This window comes from Meleagris gallopavo, chromosome 30 (assembly GCF_000146605.3).
Source record: "Meleagris gallopavo isolate NT-WF06-2002-E0010 breed Aviagen turkey brand Nicholas breeding stock chromosome 30, Turkey_5.1, whole genome shotgun sequence".
NCBI lineage: Eukaryota > Metazoa > Chordata > Aves > Galliformes > Phasianidae > Meleagris > Meleagris gallopavo.
In genome coordinates this window covers 1,783,980-1,802,784 of record NC_015040.2, presented here as the reverse complement: position 1 = coordinate 1,802,784, position 18,805 = coordinate 1,783,980, and the positions used below count along the sequence as shown (strand labels likewise).

The 18,805-nt window shown below is 49.6% G+C and overlaps 1 protein-coding gene across 1 annotated transcript in view; it reads left to right on the top strand.

The window, feature by feature from the left end:
- Positions 1-18,805, top strand: part of ADAMTS10 (ADAM metallopeptidase with thrombospondin type 1 motif 10) — a 46,938-nt gene continuing 28,133 nt past the window's right edge. Inside the window, exons 1-3 of the mRNA XM_010724868.3 lie at positions 1-45; positions 10,495-10,820; positions 15,652-16,016. Coding sequence (XP_010723170.1) covers positions 10,733-10,820; positions 15,652-16,016 — 453 coding nt within the window. The 5' untranslated portion in view covers positions 1-45; positions 10,495-10,732. The remainder of the gene's footprint in view (positions 46-10,494; positions 10,821-15,651; positions 16,017-18,805) is intronic.

Genomic DNA, 18,805 nt, shown 5'->3' with positions numbered 1-18,805 from the left:
AAAGGGGGGGAAAAAAAGAAGAAAGAAGGGAGAACGCTAGAGAAGGTAAAACGCTCTTTAAAATAATCTTTCCAGAGAAAACTCTTTGAGGTCGGAGTGGGGTGGTCTGGGGCGGAGGGAATGCGAATGTTCTTTGAAATCAGAACCGTCTCCCTGGAGAAGGAATGAGCCCGAAGAGCGTTGCATGCTGGAAAAACATTTATGAGAATGAAAACCATGTTCACCGTTCTCCAACATTCAGAGTTTCCATAAAAACGCAGGGTTGTGTTTCAAAGCGTCTGCAGACAGCGGCAGTCGGCATCTGCTCACCTCCCCCTTCTCCCTGCGCCGCTCCACTTCTCATTGCTCGGAGCTGCAATCGCATGTTTGCTGCTCTGAAATTGGGTGCTCTTAAAGCAGAGCTGCTGGGGGTGAAGCTCTTAATTCCAGAATTATGGCTGCGGCGGCTGCAGCAGAGCGGTGCGTTCCTCGCTGTCCTCATTCCTGAGGATAAACACAGATTGAGCTCCTCTCCCTTTTGCTCTCCATCTGCAGGAGCGGTGCGGGCGGGGGATTGTAAACCGTCTGACCTGAAAAAGCTGCAAAGTCATTAAGTTGCGTGCATCGTTTGGCCCCGCTGCATGGGCCGTACATGGTCTCTGCTCTGATAGTATTCTAAAGGGTTTTTTAAGGGAGATCAATCCCTCTGAACGTGTTATTTTAGACATCAAAGTAAATATTAGTGATGGTGAAACGCCAGGAGATTATCTCATTAGAGCTGGAGGAGCTGTGCTATAAATAGGAAGGAGTTTATAAAATAACATTGATAAATCTCTACCAGAGAGGGAAAAATCAGGAGGATGAGGCAGGTACTGTGCTTGGTGGCAAAATTCAACATTGCCGACCATTTCGGTCTTGTTTGGGGACTGTTCCACTCAAGTGTGGGCTCATCAGTGGGCTTTTGTTTCCCTGTACTGGTCCACACCAATACCCACGTTGGCTGGAGATGGCTCGGCCACACCAGAGATCTGTTTCTCATTCTATATGTTAATATTACTGTTAGCAGAGCTCGCACGACCGAGCGGTGATAGCAGGAAGAGTTTTGGAGTCTTTGCTCATTTTTTGGTCTCCATCACACTATAGATGGTGGAAGGAGAGATGCTGTGCTGGGCTGCCCAGGTATTCCTTGCAGTGCCGTGCCTGGACTGGCTCAAACCCTCACCCAGTGAAGCTTCCCCCAGTGCTGGGGAGATGGTTCCAGTGTCACGAAATTTCTCCATATAAGGCTCATGCTGGCTGCCTTGGTTGCTCCATCCCATTGTTCTGGGCTGGCCCCACCAGCGGCACCCTCCACTTTCCGTCTCCTATCTATCTGTGAAACCTCCGGTGCCTGTAGGTGCGTCTGCTGTTGCATTCCCCCAGCAGCTGCTCGGTGGTGTGATGGGAAAGGTCCTGTCATCTCCTCTAAATCATGCTTTCCTCAGATAAGGCTTTGGGGCTGAGCTGTTTCCCTTGGCAGAAGAATGCCCTGATAAGCTGGGACTGAATGAGCAATCAGTGGGGCCAAGTGGAACCCTAAGGGTAGGTGTTGCCTGCTCAATGTAAACAGTTTCTACTCGTCATGCAAGAGGCCTTTTAATTACCAACCTGTATGTTATCACAGATGGCTCAAGGCCACCCAATGTGCGTATCACATGCAGTGCTGATCCAGAGTCTGCATGGGCTATGCTGCCCAAGGAGCATCTGCATGGAGGGCTTTCAGTTCAGGTTGCCTCAGGCCCACCCAGGGGGTGGTTCTGTTGGAGCGTTCATCTCAAGCTTATCTGAAACCCCCAACTCCAAAAACCACTTTTCTTGCCAAGTTTCCAGCAATTAGTTCTTTCGAAGCCAAAAACACCGCAGGATGTGTTTGTCACGTCCTGTCCTGCCTAGATCTCAAGTTAACACAAATTAACTTAAAACAAACAGAATTTGGACCAAATTTGTCAAGTTTTCAGAAACAATTCCCTCGTGCTTAGGATGATGTCAGCTCAGATGTGCTGAAGATATGTAAGTCAAAAAATCTTTGCTTGACCCCACTGCCTGTAGGAAATGTTTGCAGGGCAAGGAGTCGCAGCCATTTCCTGGGAATCTGCAAGGAGGTCAGATCCCACGTGCAGCTCTTGCAGGGTGAGAAACAGCAAACCACCAGCCTGGGTACGGATTCACTTTTCAACACCAAAGGAAGTTTTGTAAAGGAATAACATCAGGCAAATCTTCCTATCTCGGTTACTGGGAGTGCCTTAAATCAAGTCTGCAACCAATTCCAGCGTTGGATGACTCTCCAGTGAGAAACTGTGCCAAAATAGTTTTGCTCCATCTGACTTCAGTGGAGCAATGTCAGTGGCACATGCTAAGTGCAGGGTGTCCATTCAGCTGCTCTGCTGCTCTCCTGCCTTCTGTATTTGCCCTGGCTGGGAAAAGACGCGCTCGGGATGTGCCATGGTCGTGTATTCGGTGTGTCTGCATTCCTTTCTATCATCCTGGACCACCATTGCTGCTATTGTTTTCTACTCTTCCATTGTAGCTCCATTTTTAGGGAGTCCAAATTAATTCCTGTGCACTTCCAGACATCCCTTTGAACTCAGTTATTCATAGATCCTAGTTCCAGTTGGATCTGAGGGTAAAATACTGGCTCCCAACTATGGGAATTGTGCCACTGACCTCAGCAGCGCCCAAGACTTCACCCCAAAGTGACTTCAGTCAAAACCACCATGGAATCACTGCTTCATCCCTATCAGGTTTAGCATCTCCTTACTCCTGCTGCAGTTGGGCACAGATAAGTGTGCCAGATGGCCTTTGGGCTGCAGCCTCTTCCTTAGGAAGCCACATATGCTCATGAGACGGCACGTTCTGTTGCACTGTGCCATACCCCACCAAATCCAAACCATCTGGGCCATATGTTTCCCTAAACAGAGAACCTGGAGGTGGAGAAAAGGAACATATAAACTCTCTGGACAAGATCTCTTGGAGCTTGTACATGAGATTCAGAGACTGGAAGTGAGCTGCAGATCTTCTGGAGCTATGAGGGCTGGAGATAGACCACATCCCAGTGTAGTCTTCAAGAGCTCATCCTGCTGCAGAGTTCCCACAGTGTTCCTCTATGGGAATGTGTCCTGCGGTCTGTGGGTGCTGTCATTGTCACAGTGTCTTGTACAAAGAGGGGGGCCTATGCTCAGCTGGTCTCCCCTCAGATCCCTCTGTGTTACCAGATGCAGCTGCTTCTCTCATTTCCTGGGAGAAGAGCCTGGTCCAGGCTGATCTTTCTGCTTCAGTGCCTCTCCGTGCAGCTCACTGCACTTCCCCAGGCCACTTCTGAGTGTGATCCCATGGGACAGCCTGTGTTTCGTGATCCAAACCTGACCTACTGTCGGTTATCCCTGTTCTGAGTGGGGGTGGGATGTCAGTGTGTCCCTTCCAACTGCAGTCATCCTTTGTTCCAAAGTGGCAGGACCAAACATAAAACCAAATACAAAACCGTGAATGCATGGCATACCCAGATTTGTTGGTGGAGCACGACAGCACGCAGGCAGCATCACAGGGGGCATGTGGGTGACCTGCACATAACAGTGGTGACATCCACCCATGTGGGTTGCCCAACTGTGCGTGAACACTGGCAGTCCCAGCCTTGTGCATGTGGCCATCACATGTGTTCTTACACGTGTGGTATCTGCGTGTAATTGGCAAGGGTGTCATGCAGTAGGCAAAGTGAACTTCTTTTAACGACTGCTCAGCCGTCTTTTTACTTCTGCTGTTCTGTCCGTGGCTGAAGCCAGCAAGGAGAGTGGTGGCAGGGGGCCAGCAAGTCTGGGTCACATGGAGCAGCTCCAAACCATTGCATAAGTCCGTCTGAAAGCGGACCTGCATGAGAACTGGTAGAGTCGTCTCCTGAAAGCAGAAGTCCAAGGCTATGCTGCTTGGTAGCACCTTGCCTTGGGCTGGTTCAGCAGTATCTGGGCTCAGCCCTGTGGCTTGCACTGCCCCAGGCCCAGCACCCCTCCCTGATGATGCTACGTGCTGGCACTTTTCAAATGCTTTCCTGTTGAGGACCTCCGAGCATTTTACCACACTTGGAGAATTGCAGTGACCCCAGCTTTCCAGATAGGGCCAGATCCTTATGTAACAGAGAGATAGGATTTCCAGAAAGCAGAGCAGTCGGTGTCAGAGGGAAGCTGGGGCTCCCAACTCTCCACTCCTGTGCCTTCGCTTTGTACTGGGTTCCTTTTGCCCCTTTGCTGGTGGAGTTAATAATCCCACTGGATTTTGGAGCGAGCAAGGGGGCAGTTCATCCCTTTCCTCACTAAGATTGCCCTGAATAGACTTGACTGTAAAACAATTCTTGTGTTTAAAAAAAAAAAAAAAAAAAACACTCCCACACAGTACTGGAGAGAGCCCAAAACCCTATGAAGCTTTGCTTGTACAAAGGGATGGAGGGTGTGCCCAGTTTGAGCACGGCAGGGCCTGGCGCAGCACAGAGCAGGGGCAGAAGGAAGGCAGTGAGGGTATCCCCAGCCCTGCAGTGCTGCAGTGGGATGGAGACGTGGGTTTGTACCCCTCACTGCTTGGGTTCAGCCTGACTGCTGCAGAGTCAGTCTGCATCCTGGCACTGCTGGTGGACACCTTTGGATGGGATTTGGTCTCATTTTAACGCCACAAAATCAGATTTCCTTAGCCGGGCAAACTCCAAATGTGGCCCCAAATGTGGGGATTGGTGCCTGCAAAGGATCGAGTGGGGTGTGCTGTGATGGTGTGCTGTGGGTGCCCCGGGCCAGTGGAAACGGGACAGACAAAGTTCTCTCTCTGCCGTGCAGTGGAGCACAGGGATGGATGCAAGTGGATCTGAAGGGGTTGCTGCAGAGCTGAGCACTGACCATCCCATGGCTGCAAGCTGCTGTTTTCTGGTGAATGATGATAACTGCGTGTTTGTTTCGAATTCTTTGCCTGCCATGCCCCCAGAGAGGCCCATCTTGGAGCTGATTGAGTTCAAGATCTTGTTTTCAGTTCTGCAGATCTGTGACTTTAACCCATTTTTCCCATTCTGCCCAGTGGTCCTAGCAGTGAACTGACAGCTAACACTGATTTCTCTGTTTTTAACCCATAACTTTATTCCAGAGCTGAGGAATGACTCCCCAGTGGAAACCCTGTCATGCTGGCAGGCTGACTGCAAAACAATTTCTGCCATCTGCAAATCAGCAAGTTTCTAACCGAACAATCCCTGCAAATATTTGTTGGGAACATCAGGGCAGCCTCTCGTTCAGGGCCAGGAGGTGTCAGGAAGCTCTGCACCCTCCCACGTGCTCAGCATCCCGCTGCAGGATATGCAGCAGGCAGAGTGGGAGCAATGCTTTTTGCTCCGTCCTACAGGACGTGCAGGGACCTGCTGGGTAATGGGAGATGGCTGCACACCATGGGAAGTCATCCTGACACTGAGGAGAAAACAGGCAGCAGCCAGGAGGGAAGAATCTGTGGATTTCAACAGTTTGGGGTGTGCAGAGCCCAAGGAGATCAAGGGAGGTAGAAAAGACTAGAGGTGATTTGGGGACATGACAGAAGGAGATATCCTCTCTGGCCACACTGTGCAAATAGTCCCATCTGTGCCCAGCTGTAGGGGCTGAGCCGTGACTTTGTGCTGCAGCACTGCCTGGCAGATGCTGCATTTTCCTCCTGTGTGGACCAAGAAGCTGCTGAATTAGGCTTGCAGGTGACCCTAGATTGCAAAAAGGCAACTAATTTTCTTTGAAGACACTGAGTTTTGTTATAGTTTTTTTCTATATCTGGCTGGAGACATCTGACCACATGCATTCTTACACCAAAATGGTTGATCTGGGTAACATGGGGAGGCTTTTTTCTGTCTGCTTTGGAATGCAAGGAGAAGATATCATATGGCCCTGTTTCCCCTCTTCTCTGCAGGATGGCCCCATGCAGATGCTGCTCGCCCTTGAGCAGACCCATGGATGCCATGGAGTTGTGCCATGAATCTCTTGTTCCCCTTCACCACACACACAGGGAGCCAAGCACCTGGGTCACCTCTGATGAAGGTCCCTGTGGTCATGGAGCAAGAAGCTGGCCTGTGGTGAGGGGCCACACAAAATGGCCAACCACACAATAGGGGCTAAAGTAGAAAATTAGAATCACAGCACAGAGCTTTGGCACTGGGAGAGACCTCAAGGTGGGTTCCTTTCTGGTAAATGGGGATTGCTGCAGGGTCAGCTGCAAGCAATGCAGCAAGGAGACCCAGGCAAAGCTGCCTAGCAAAGCTCAGCAGGGCTTTTAAAGCGTTCCAATCCTCAATTAAATAATTTCCTCTGCACTTGCACTTTATCTGAGCCACCTGTGTGTGCTCACACTTGTAGGCATCTGGAGATGGGGATGGTGTTCTGGGTATCTCCGTTTGCTGTCCTCAGCAGCACTCAGCTTTGCAGGTTATAAGTGGCAGGGACATGGTGGTTTGTATTAGGCCATGTCCCCCGAGCAGAGCAGCATAGGTTGAAGTCGGGACAGTCGGTGGAGACCACACGGAGTTCTGCTCCTGCCCTGCGGCAGTATTTGCAGTACAGATTTCAGCCAAGGGTTTCCAGCCAAAACTTGCGGGCCTCCGTGAAGCAGCAAGAGCAGGTGAAAAGAGGGTTGTTTTTATGGAAAACCTGGCCATTTGGGGATCAAATTCCATGAGCTACAGGCACTGTGAAGTCCACATGAGTGGTGGGCATGCCTGAGGGGTCTTTGCATTTGTGGGGCCACATATTGCAGGTGGTTGTGCTTCTTGCAGGGCGTGTGATGCTATGGTGGTGGTTGGGTTGGGGCTGCAGCAGGGCACGCTACGGAATGTGGCATCACATGCTCAGTGTGGATGGGAAGTGCCATTAGTCCTGTTTTACAGCAAACACCAGATCCACAGAAGCACAGGGCTTGGGGACAGTGAGTGCCCGGGGATCAGAGTGTTTTGAGCTTAGAATGCCTTGCCCAAAGTGATGCAAGATGTAGGTAAAGGAGCCAAGTCAGATACATCCCATGTTAGCCCCTCACCCTGGGACTATCCCTCCTATGAACACTGTGTGCTGTTGTCAATGCACAGCAGCTTTCATTCATTCGTTAATGCTGTCACTGATAGCGGAGCTCAGAATCATTCTGCTGGGTGAAGCCGACTCACAGCCCTGCTCTCACTGCACGCTGGGGAGGATGTGTTGGTGGAAGGGCTGGAGAGGGGAAGGGGGTGCACTGCAAGTATTTCCTCCCACTGGGGAATGCTGGAAGCAGAGATCTGTGTTTGTATTTATTTCTCTCTCAAAAAGGGAAAAGGACACCTGAGCTCATCATTTGCAAAAGTTGGATGAGAAACCTGGAACCCGCCAGGCCCTGCATCTTTAAAAGCATTTAAATTCCTCTTTTCTGCACTAGGAGGCACCTTGAACCTTCCTCTTGGCCCTGACCGGGGCCCATCTGCTTCCTATTACCTTCCCATAAAGCTGCCTCACCAGCCAAAAAGCCAGGCTTTCAGGGAATTCTGTCTGCAGCCCCGATGTTGAAATTAGTAACAGTTGTCATCTGTTTTTCTTTTTTCTCTTTTCTTTCTTCCAGCTTGAATTTTAACCCCCCTGCTTCCTTCCCCCCTTTTTTGAGTTGTTTTTGGTGTCGGAAGAGGAAACCTTGAGCCCAGCCACCGGCTCAAGCCTCATCACCTCTCTGCTCTGTGTCCCCGCTGTCCCCAGGGCAGGCAGCAGCTCGGCGTGCCGGCAGCTCAGCCCACGGGTTCACGCAGTGAAGCCACCTTGGCAATGGGAGCAGGGAGCGTCAGCCGCTTGCGGGGCCCCTGCCAAGGACAACGAATTCCTTGGGAAGGAGCAAATCACAACCGGCCCAAGCGAGGGAGGCACGAGACCGGGAGAGGTGACCCCACAGCCTGGGCCTCATTCAGTTACAGCCGGTCCGTCCCAATACAAGGCCATTGGGTCCCCCAGAGTGTCTGATCGCTGCCCTTCGGGAAGCAAAATGTGAAAAGTGAGGTTATGGAAAACTTTGTACATGCTGAAGACACCACGGAGAATTTGTCCTTGCTGCTTACTTGCTCTCTCTTCTGTGTTTTGGGTCTGTCTCGTGCGTGGCACAGCCTCCTTGGGGTCTTGGATGTCAGTGGGATGTGTGTTCCCTTTGCTGTGTGTAGGAATCGGAGCAGGAGCCCTTCCCCCCCAGCAGCTTACGGGAACGTTGCAGCTGTAATTCCGAACACGTGGCGCTCGGACCGGAGCTCCTTCCCGAGGTCAGGGGGCTGCGGGCTCCCAGCGCTCGGGGCTGGGGGCTGTGCAGGGTGGGCAGAGGGGAGGAGAGGTTGCTGCTGCCCTTCGGGGTCGTGGGGAGGAGGTAGGACAGGAAATAATGACATCCTGGAGGAAGCTAGTTCGACAGCTGAAAAACACAAAAAATGAGTAGTAGAAAGCCCAGGAGAAAATACACTTCAGCTGAGCGGCTTTCTGTCCGCAGACCTTGGAGTGGTGACAGAATTGGAGAGCTGGAATCTCAAGCTTTAATAGATTCTGAAAAATGCTGACTTAGGAGAGCGCTGCAGCACGCCGGGCTTTGGTTTCGCCTTCTGCTTTTCTCAGTTTGCTTCCTGCAGGGAGCGGGGGACGAGCCAGCCTGCACTACTGCTGCCCTCGCCTTGCCCTCCCTGCAGGGGACATGGCAGGGGACAGCCTGCACTGAGCGGCTGTGATCTCAGAGACCTGCAATACTCACATCAGCATCTCCATGTCGTGGTGGCTGAGGGCAGAAAGCCCTGCCAAGCCTCCCGCCTTTGCTTCCTGCTTCCATGTGTTGAGCAAAAGCAGCTCGAGAGAGGATTTAGAGGGTAGATCTCCACTTGGTTCTTGTGGTTGATGATGGTTTGTGCAGTCTTTGAGGCAGTGGCTGTGGGTCTCCTGCTCTGGAGTGACCAGCCCAAGGCACCGCTGATGGCCATTTGTGACTGTAAATCAACAGATATAAATCTTAACATTTAAACTTCGGAGCTCAGAATTGTGACTTAGTGACTTAAGACGCACAGTTAATCCTCCCAACATTTTCATCTGGTAGAGAAATACAATTAACTTCTTTAGATTAATTACTGGAGCAGGAATCATCTCTGATTTATTCTCATGCCTTACCTGTGCATTCAGGAGCATCGTTCTATTGGAGTACCACCAGCAGCATATCAAAGATGGGAGAGCAGAACTAGGAGTAAGTTACAGACTCCCTTGAGGGCAAGAGGTGAAGAGGTCTATGAGGAGGGATGGAGGCTCTCCTGCCTGCAGCCTGGCTGGTAGTTAGCCATTGCTTTTCAAAATCCACCAGAACAGAGTGAGGCAGTGGTTGATAACATTATTCCAAGCGTTTCCTTGCTGGGATGACCACACAGAGGCCGTTGCCTTGGTACCTTTGCAAAACCCACCATCCTTCCATCTCCTTGTGCATGTTCCCACGTGCACCTTTCTTGAGCCTATCCCGTGATGCTCAGGTTCTGAAGCTGCTGTGGAGCTGAAGCCAGGCTTTGGGATGGGCTCATCCATTGCTTCTCTGCAGTGCTCTGTGGAAACATCTGTCTTGTGCTCAGTGGCTTCTCCCAGGCAGAGCATTGCTCTTCGGATACTTGGGATTCTCCAGGCAGGAGATATGTGCCATATTCATTGCATACGTCATTTGATCGCTGGATAGAAATGAAAACCACAGGCTTTATGCAACTCTCCAGCTCTATGTGAGTTCTGTATAATTGCCTCAGACTGAGTGGAAATGATCTGCAAGCCAAAAACCTTTCACTGAAGCAATTAGCAAATCATTTTAAATAACAAATACAATTGGAATCTCATGATCCATTTATGGATGAAGCTGAGGGTAAGGGTGAGTTCACTGAATGGGTTCTTTGTTTTGAATCACTTTTCTAGGTTTAGCTAATGTTCTCAGAGAGCAAGTGCTCTTCTCTCAATGCAGTGATGATCATTAAAGTGTGTTCTGAAGCCAGGGAAATTGAAATTGGGGTTTAGATCACTTCTTGCTACCACCCTTAATGCTTTCATTTTGTATTTTCCTTTTTAAGAAATCAGGTAACTAAGATCAGGTAACCATTCATTCTTCCTTGTGGGCGTTGTGGGCATTGGCAGCAGGACAAAAGGTTCCCATTTATTTTGAGCCTCCTTTCCTCCTGCAGTGTAAGGCAGACACTGTCCCCTCATCCCACTTCACACTGCTGGAGTGTTGCAAGGCTATACCGAGCAGAGTGCTCAGACAGCAGGATAACTTGGCTTTCTGATGCTGTGAACTGACTTGGTTAATTGCATTTGCATTTTCTTCCCATTCTTTTCTTGCCTTCCTTTCTCTTTCTTTCCATTTCTCTTAAGCTCGTTGCTCTTAAAATCCTGGATTTTCTTGTTGCACTGTTTTCTCCCTCACATCCTTCTATTCCGTCCCCTCTCCTTTCCTATTCATTTGTCACTCTTTCTTCTGCAGGGGCAATGCCACCAAGAACCTTTGACTCCAATTAGCCCATGTTGGCTCCAATTGCGCCTGGGCACAGCTGCTGCAAAGCCACTGTCGGCCTTGCTGCTTTGGGGAGTGGCTGAGGATGCCTGTGGAGGAACCAAGGACTCCTGTCTCTACATAAGCGGTGGCCGAGAGAGAGACATGTGGGGACAGCAGCCTTCCAGCCGGTACAATATTCCCTGCACTGAGACAAGCGTCGCTAACTATGGCCATCGCTTGGAGGCTTCTCATATGGACTGTCACCTTCACCACCACCGTCTGCAGTTTTCGGGGTTACATGTTCCAGTCTCAAGGTAGGAAGCGGGGAGGGAGCTGGATCTGCCTGACCCCAAGAGAGGCATTAGGGTGATGTTGTGCTGGGGAGGGGGTGGAAGCAGCCTGACCTCTGCTCTGCTGCGTGTACTGCAGCCGGACGCCTACTGCTGCTCTTGCAGGTGTTTTCCTTTGACCTATAAGGAAAGGATGTGTTTTGCTCCCAAATGTTATGCTCCTTGACTTTTTGTGGAATTCCAAGTCATTGGGTCTTGTGTAGGATGGCGGCCACGTAGAGGCTTAGGAGGCAGAAGGGCTCATGGTAGCAATGCCTTCTCACTCAGCTGCAGTGAAACATCTTTGTGTAAGTAGAGGCTTTGCTGCACGTAGGAGGTATGTGTGCTTTGCACATGCAGAGGTGGAAGTCTCTGCTGGAGGCACAAGTGTTTTACATAGCTATGGCCTGGATGGGCATGTGCTGCTGGAGGAGCAGTTTGAAGTGTGCATACATGTTTTTCTAAGTGCTACTGTTAGTAAATGCTCAGATCTGCTCAAACATGGGCATTCTGTACGTGTCTTACATGTCTGCATGTTCCTGTTGAATCTGTGTTTAAACATAGGGCTGCACATGTAAGTTATTGCAAGGAAAGCAGAATGTGTGTGTCCTGCACATTGGTAGCTTTGTATCATTGGACATGATTTTATTCCATGTTAGGAGTGAATGTTAGGTGGGCAACACTGTGCTGAGCCCTGAGTGCCAATGCAGCGTGGATGGATTATGCAGGGTAGTTAAATTGCCGATACTAATTTGCTTTTGTGACCATTTCTTAAGAGACAGTATGAATACTACCATCAGATGCTAGGGATAAGGAGAAGGCTGTGAAACTGGACATTTATCCATACAGGGGGTTAATATCCAATCATAATTTTCTATGCCCAGTGTGACAAAGTTAAATGCAGGAGGGCGAAGTCAGTGGTAAGCCCAGGGTAATACAGTGTCATCCAGTTGTGGTTACAATGACGCTGGGTTATCTTGTGAATCCGAACTGGAAAGAAGCACAGAGGGAACCCAAAGCCATGTACTGTCTGGTTCTGAGCACCATCTTGTTGGGGCACTGGGTAAAATACAATGCAGTCAGCTGCAGAGCTGTGTGCCGTGCAGGCGCTGTGCAACGTGCACCATTATACGGGGAGATTTTCTTTAATCTGAAATAAACGCAGTTTCTGGTCCTTCCAGCCAAAGCCTCTGGCAGTGCCTGTTGGGACTGTTCTGGGCCTCCTGCGTCTGTCAGCTCGCACCTCCCTCCATCTGCACCGCTGTGCTCACAGCACTAGCGACGCTCTGATGGTGGCTTTGCTGCCAGATCACCTTCATCCAGACTCAGAGCAGCCCTGATCCTCTTTGCTCACCAACGACACACCTCAGCCTGAGCCCCTGGTCTTGCTGTATGTCTGTGCTATCCTAGATCTGAAGCAGGGTTGGGCAGTGGGCTGGGCTCAGCCCCGCCGGTGCCAGGGCTTGCAGCCAATCTCCTCCCCAACCCATGGGTCAGGCTGCCCCATGGGCCCCTCTCACTGTCAGAGTGCTTTTTTAGGCTCCTTGCACCCCAAACAAACAGTGTCAGGCTGCTAGCAGTGCTCAACACTTCTCTTCACGCTGCTGAGGTAGTAAGTACATAATCCTCACAACACTCTTTCAAGAGGGTGAGACACTGCTATCTTCTCTTAGCGGTTGGAGGCATGGAGATTAAAGGCCAACGTTTTCAACAAGCCGCTGATTTTGGCCAGAGCAATTTGCCCAGGCAGTCCAGCAAGCCAGCGATGCAGCAGGATTCACGTGCCTCAAGCGCAGGCTCCAGATCAGTGTATTTATTTTATGCAGGGAAAAGATTAAGGTATTACAGTCATAAGCTGTAATTTTGTATGTGGGAAACAGCAGCCCAACGTTGAAGGCCTCTACATGTCAGCAGAGATGTAACGAGATTCAGAAGGTAAACAACATCTCGTGTAAACTCAGGCTGTGGTTTTGAACAATGCAGGGAATTGCAGCTGGGGTGGTTGAGTGTTGATTCGGCACATAGCCTCTGTTGCTCAATGGTTTTTCATCAAAAGGCTTTTTTTCCTAGTGCCTTATTTTAATCTTAGTGATAGATTCCCTGTTTTACAGGACATGAGGTGAGGGTAATCTCACTGCTCCAGGCTTGCATACCACTCGATGGACCCACGGAATATGTGTTGAGACTGCTGCAGTTCCAGGGCAGCTTGAGGCCACAAATCCCAGAGTGTTTTCCCAAATCATCCTTTATAAATTGTGTCTGGGCTGCAGCTGGGGCTCCTCTTTGCTCTGGTGACAAGATGAGAGCAAACATCTGCTTCCTTTTCATCCTTTAAGTGGCTCTGTAATGACAGAGGCAGTGATGAGAGCATATAAGGAGGGAACAAAATCCTCCCTCCTTGGCTTTCACCTCTGCTCTCCTTTTTGTTTACCTTACCCCCTACCTTCTCTGGGCTTCTGCTTCCCCTTCTGCATGTCCTTGTCCCCGTCAGGAGTGGGGCAGCTCTCCTCACCTCTATCTCTGACTCCACAATCTCTCCTTTCCCCCCGGGTGCCCAGCACTGGGCAGGCTTTCCTGCAAGAAAGGCTTTTTATAGTATCTCTTCTGAAGCAGTGTGACAGCTCTCTGGAAACACCAGGCTGCTTATCACCAGTGCAAACCTGTCTGATAAGCAGATGCAATACTGTACATTTCAAGCCAAGACCTATTAATACAGCATGAAGTGGCTGAGGGGTCAGAGGGATCATGATGGCTTTTCAGGAAGGAAGGAAGGAAGGAAGGGTCAAGCAGAGCTTTTATTGATGTTGGGAACTCCTTAATGAATTGTAGCATGGAGGACAGTGTGACCAAGTCAGCTGTTGGGTGGACATGAAGTGAGTGCGTAGGCTAGGGAGTAAAAGATGCCTATCTCTTAGACCTTCATCTAATCTTTTATTTTTTTAGAGGAGAGGAAAGAACCAGTTGTAACGCTGGATGAAGACACTGTTGTCTTCCTTATGTCGAAAGTTTCATTATTTCTTCTTTTTCCCACTCTAAAGCATCCATCCCAAAAGCATCCATATGATGTAGGGCACTATTCTCAGCTCTATCCCGTGTATCATTTGCGTGGTGACATCCCTGAGGATGCATAGTGTCCAGCACAAAACAAGAGCAGACTGTCACACACAGCCTGAGCCCCAAATCCTGACCACTATTCCCTCCTGAATGAACCTTGTAGGTCAGGATCGGGGTCCCAGTCTCTTTCTAGACACTGGGTGCACAGATCTCCTTCCAAGACCAAATCTCCTAGTTTGCTACCCACGTGGACTGCAGAAAGGGAAAAACAAGACACTTCTGATAGCAAGTTTTTCCACACCCAAGGTCATTGCTTAAAAACAAGTAGTCATATTTGTTTGCCTGGCTGCATCACACACAAGGCGGTGTGATGCAGGGGAAGCTGGAGCACAGGAAGTTAGCAACCTAATAGTTCCTTCTGGCTTGTTCAGCCAAGGGAGAGGTGCCAGAAGAGCTTACGGCTTGGAAGGTTGGGAGCTAACCCCTAAACCAAGCTGGTGTGAAGGACCATCCCATCAGTTGTGGCCAAGGAAACCACTCGGTCAAGCTCCCACACTGGAAAACATGCTAGAGGGAAAGGAAACTTTCCAGTGCTGCCATGTGGTAAGAGTGTAATTTGGAGTTCAAATTTATGATGGCTGGGAAGGCTTTGAAGATGGGTGCTGTGGAGCCAGGCAAAATGCACCCACCCCACAGCAGCCTGGCCTCACAAAACAGCTACACATAGAATGCAGGAAGCACAGTGATGTTCTTCCAGCATGAAGAGGGCAGATCCTCTCCCACTCAATGAGCAAATCTCCAACCCTTGGGCTTAACAAAAAAAGTGCAACGAGTGGAGAGCTATCCTATTCAGTGTGTGATTTTTTTTGTGTCTTCTGCTGAAGCCTCCAGTCTTGAGGCTGCCAGATATAGCTAGACCTCTGCTCAGACCCACTCTGTAGACATTTTGCTAAAAAAAACCATGAGATTTCTGTAGAGGTTGCAGAGTGCCAATTTCTTTGACAGCCAGAAGCGCTTTGCAAGTGCAGTCAGACGCTTCGGATGGTGACCTTGTCAAAGTACATTTCCTAAGTGGTACGAGACATCCTCAAAAGCTCAAGAGCCCCAAGAGGAGGTGCTAAGCCAAGGGCACTGTAGCTGGTGAGCTGTGATGGTGCAATAGATACAGGCTGGTTGGAGACTCAGATTTTGCTGCCTTTTCAGCACAGCTGGGGAGTTCTGGGCACCCAATGTGTTGATTGCAAGAACACCGTCTTGGTGCATCTTAGGAGGATGCCTCATACCTAATGTATTAATGCAGCTGTGATCATGGTTTACATTCTGTATGCTGGAAGTCCTAGAGAATCCCAAGGATCACGCAGCCTGAACAGAGAAGATAATCCAGGTATCATATTCCTGCTGTGCTATAGTTTGAAATACCTTATCTTTCTGCTTATCTTTGTTTTAGATGTCTCTTGCAAGCTGTCACAAGTGAGCTTGGTCCCTCCATCAGGCTGGAGGGAAGCCACGTGGCTACTCTGATGCCACAAGCAGCTGAAAAGTCCTAGAGGGCTGCAAGGGGCTGAGCACTGAGCTTTTGTCCTTCTGATGCATGTTTTGTTTGCAGGAGGTGGGTGTGAGACTGCTGGAAGCACAATGGCTACGTGACAGAATTCCCAGGGTCAGGATCCTGCCCTGGCTGTGACTCTGTGCTGAAACTGTTGGGTGTTTTGCTATGACTCTTGGCAGAATGTTATTCCTACTTTTTGCTTTTCCTCCCCAGAGGAGTTTCTTTCCAGCCTCGATCACTATGAAATTGCATTCCCCATCCAAGTGGACCAAAACGGGGACTTCCTCACCTTTGACATGAGGAGCCAGCTGAAGCAACGCCCTCGGCGCAGTCTGGGCTCCTTGCCCTACGAGCCATCGGAGCAGCAGGTTTTCTACAAAGTCTCTGCCCATCGAACCCAGTTCCTCCTCAACTTGACACTGCACTCCAACCTGCTGGCTGAGCACTTCACAGTCGAATACTGGAAGCGAGATGGTGTGGACTGGCAGCATGATTTCCATGAGGATTGCCACTATGCGGGCCACCTGCAGGATCAGTACCTGAACTCAAAGGTCGCCATCAGCAACTGCAATGGACTGGTGAGTCCCCTCATTTTGCTCATCCAAGAGCCACACTGACAACCAGAGCTACCCATGAAGCGGAACAGATTGAAGCTTCTTTGGTATTTGGTGTAGAAATTCTGTTTGGGTTCCAGCAGATGGATTCATGGTGGAAAGGCCTGAGATCAGTGTTAAAATATAACGCTGCAAAGTGGCAGCAAAAGTCAGCTGAGAGTGAAGGTGTGTTTCCTTATCATATTTGTGATCCATGTTGAGATCCAGTTCCTACCAAAGTCAGTTAGAATTTTTCCATTGATTTTAACTGGCATGGAATAATCCAAGCTTTAGACCGTTGTTACAGTTCCCACAGAACTCCCACAGAACTTCCAACAGTAGCAGCAATAGATGTATTTTATATATAGTACTGGCAAGGATGAACTACAGCAGGATAGAAGTTTCATGTCACAACCGAGAGCATCAGAAAGTGCTTTCAGTTCCTTGTAACTGCACATCCATTCCTGGGGTTGCTTGTCCCCTCTGCTCAGATTCCAGGAGCTGAAAACGTAGTTTCTTGAGGGGAAAAAACTTGAGGTATAATCAGTATTTTTCAATATAAAGAGAGAATACCAAGTGGGGACAAGATGGCATGCCTCAAATCAGCAAAGCTGCTTCAGAGGAGGAGGAAATGACCTGTTCTGCATGTTCCCAACAGCTAGGATTAGACATCATGGTCTTAAATTTATCAGGAAAGCTTAATGGTAGATGGTAGTACTAAGGATGGCTGAGGTTTCTTGAAGAGTGCATGCCTCAACATCATTGGAGATCTTTACAGACAGGCCAGACAAATGCTTCTCAAAAATACTCTGGGAATGATTCATTAGCTCTTTCAGCACTTGTTAAGGAATTTCATCCTTATTTTTCTGTGATTTTCTGATATTTCTGGCTCACACAGCACATTTCAAGACCTACCAGATGGAGGGATGGAGCAAACATCCCTGTTAGTGAATCCCAAGGATGATGGCTCCCTTGGAGGAGCAACATGTAGAAATAGACTCTCTAGGCCAGATTCATATTTGTGCTGTAGCCCCACCACTTAGCAGCATTCTGGCAGTGTGGAAGAGCTTCCAAATGGGAATGAATTTGCATTTGATTTATTGTTAAATCACATTGCCAGAACAGTGCTGCGGGTTATTAACAGAAATGAGAATCTGACTCATTATATCAGAGAGTCTAATGTTTCCATCTCACAGCCAAAAATCAGAGTTGCATAAATTCTTGGTTCCTGAGTTGGCCTTTTGTTTAGATACGGGACTTCTGCTGAAGTCCTAGATAATTTACTGATGTTCTAAAAAGAAGAGTCAAAGGGTAGCTGAACACTGCTAGCCAGAAGTGATCCAGCGTTAGTCTACCTTGTGCTTCAGAGGGCACCAAGAGCAGAGCAAGCAATGGCCTGGCTGCACTTATGCTGGAATGTTTTAGATGATTTAGCTCTGGAGAGATACCAGGGATTGTCTGGGAAATGCAGCCAGGCACAAAGAGGTACAGGGGGTCATCCAGCAACCTCTCCTTTTTCTGAACTCTGTTCTCCTGTTGTGAAGAGCTACAGGCATCAGCAAGGAGGATCATCAGGCTTCGTGAGGACAACAGGGCCAGGAAATTGGCCAAGGGGAGACTGGTGCCTTTAGCTGCCAGAGTGGGGCTGCACTTCCGCTCGAGCAGACCTGTGTACCCAGAGGTGCTAATCACTTCTGAATGATTAGCAGCCAAACCCTCCTGGCTCCATTCCTGCTGTCCTGCAGCCTCCAGGCAGCACCAGGTCTGCTTAGCAGGGGATAGGTGAGGACAGAAGATCTCAGAGGACTGCTAGTTGATGCAAATGAGGCTGTGTTCTGGTGCAGGCTGGGACCAGTGCTGGTTATGGGGTGCAAAAAAGAAGGGGAAAGGGATGACTCTACAAAAGGTCCCAACACAAAGGCATGAAAATGGGTAATAAGTGTTAAGCCGTGTCCAATTCCAACATCCTTGTACAATTTACGTGTAGCTCTGTAAAATGCATTGTGCTCAAATGCTTGCACCTCAGCTGCCAGTAGGTTCGCTCCCATTGATAGGATGAGAGGTGAGGACCTTAAGCTATGGCAAGGAAGATTTGGGTTGGATATTAGAAACAATTTATTCTCAGAAAGAGTGATGATGCATTGACACAGGCTGTCAGGGAAGTGGTGGGGTCACCGTCCCTGGAGGTGTTTGAGAACCGTGGAGATGTGGTACTGATGGACATGGTCAGTGGGCATGGTGGGAAAGGTTGAGATCATGCTTGGGGATGTGAGAGGTCTTTTCCTCATTCCAATCATTATGATTGGAAAAGACCTCTCACATTCTGTGACTCCAGCCCCGCTGCTATGTCCATGTCCAGCAGGCCTCAGAGCAGGATACAACTCACCCAGGCTTAACTGAGAGCAAAATGGTCAATTTCCCAAAACATCAGAGCCACAAGTTGCCAGCAGGGCCCAGAACAAAGCATCTGGAGCCTGCAGGAGCAGCCCGGGAGGCCTGGGTTCAGCAGAGCTGTGTCTGTACAACAGCCGGAGGGCTCACATCCTCCAGTCAGCAGATCGCAGCTATAGGCATAAACAACCTCAGGAGAGAAATGTGCCTGTCTCTCCTCTTGCGTCAGAGCTCCTCAAAAGCTGCTGTACAGGCTGGTTCTCAGCCCTTGGTGTCTGCTTCCGTCTGCACTGCCCTCCTGAATTCATGGGGAAGACGAGATGTTTGGAGCTGGGCAGATGGCCCCGCTGCCGGGCTGACGTCAGCTGTGAGTGCATGTGAGG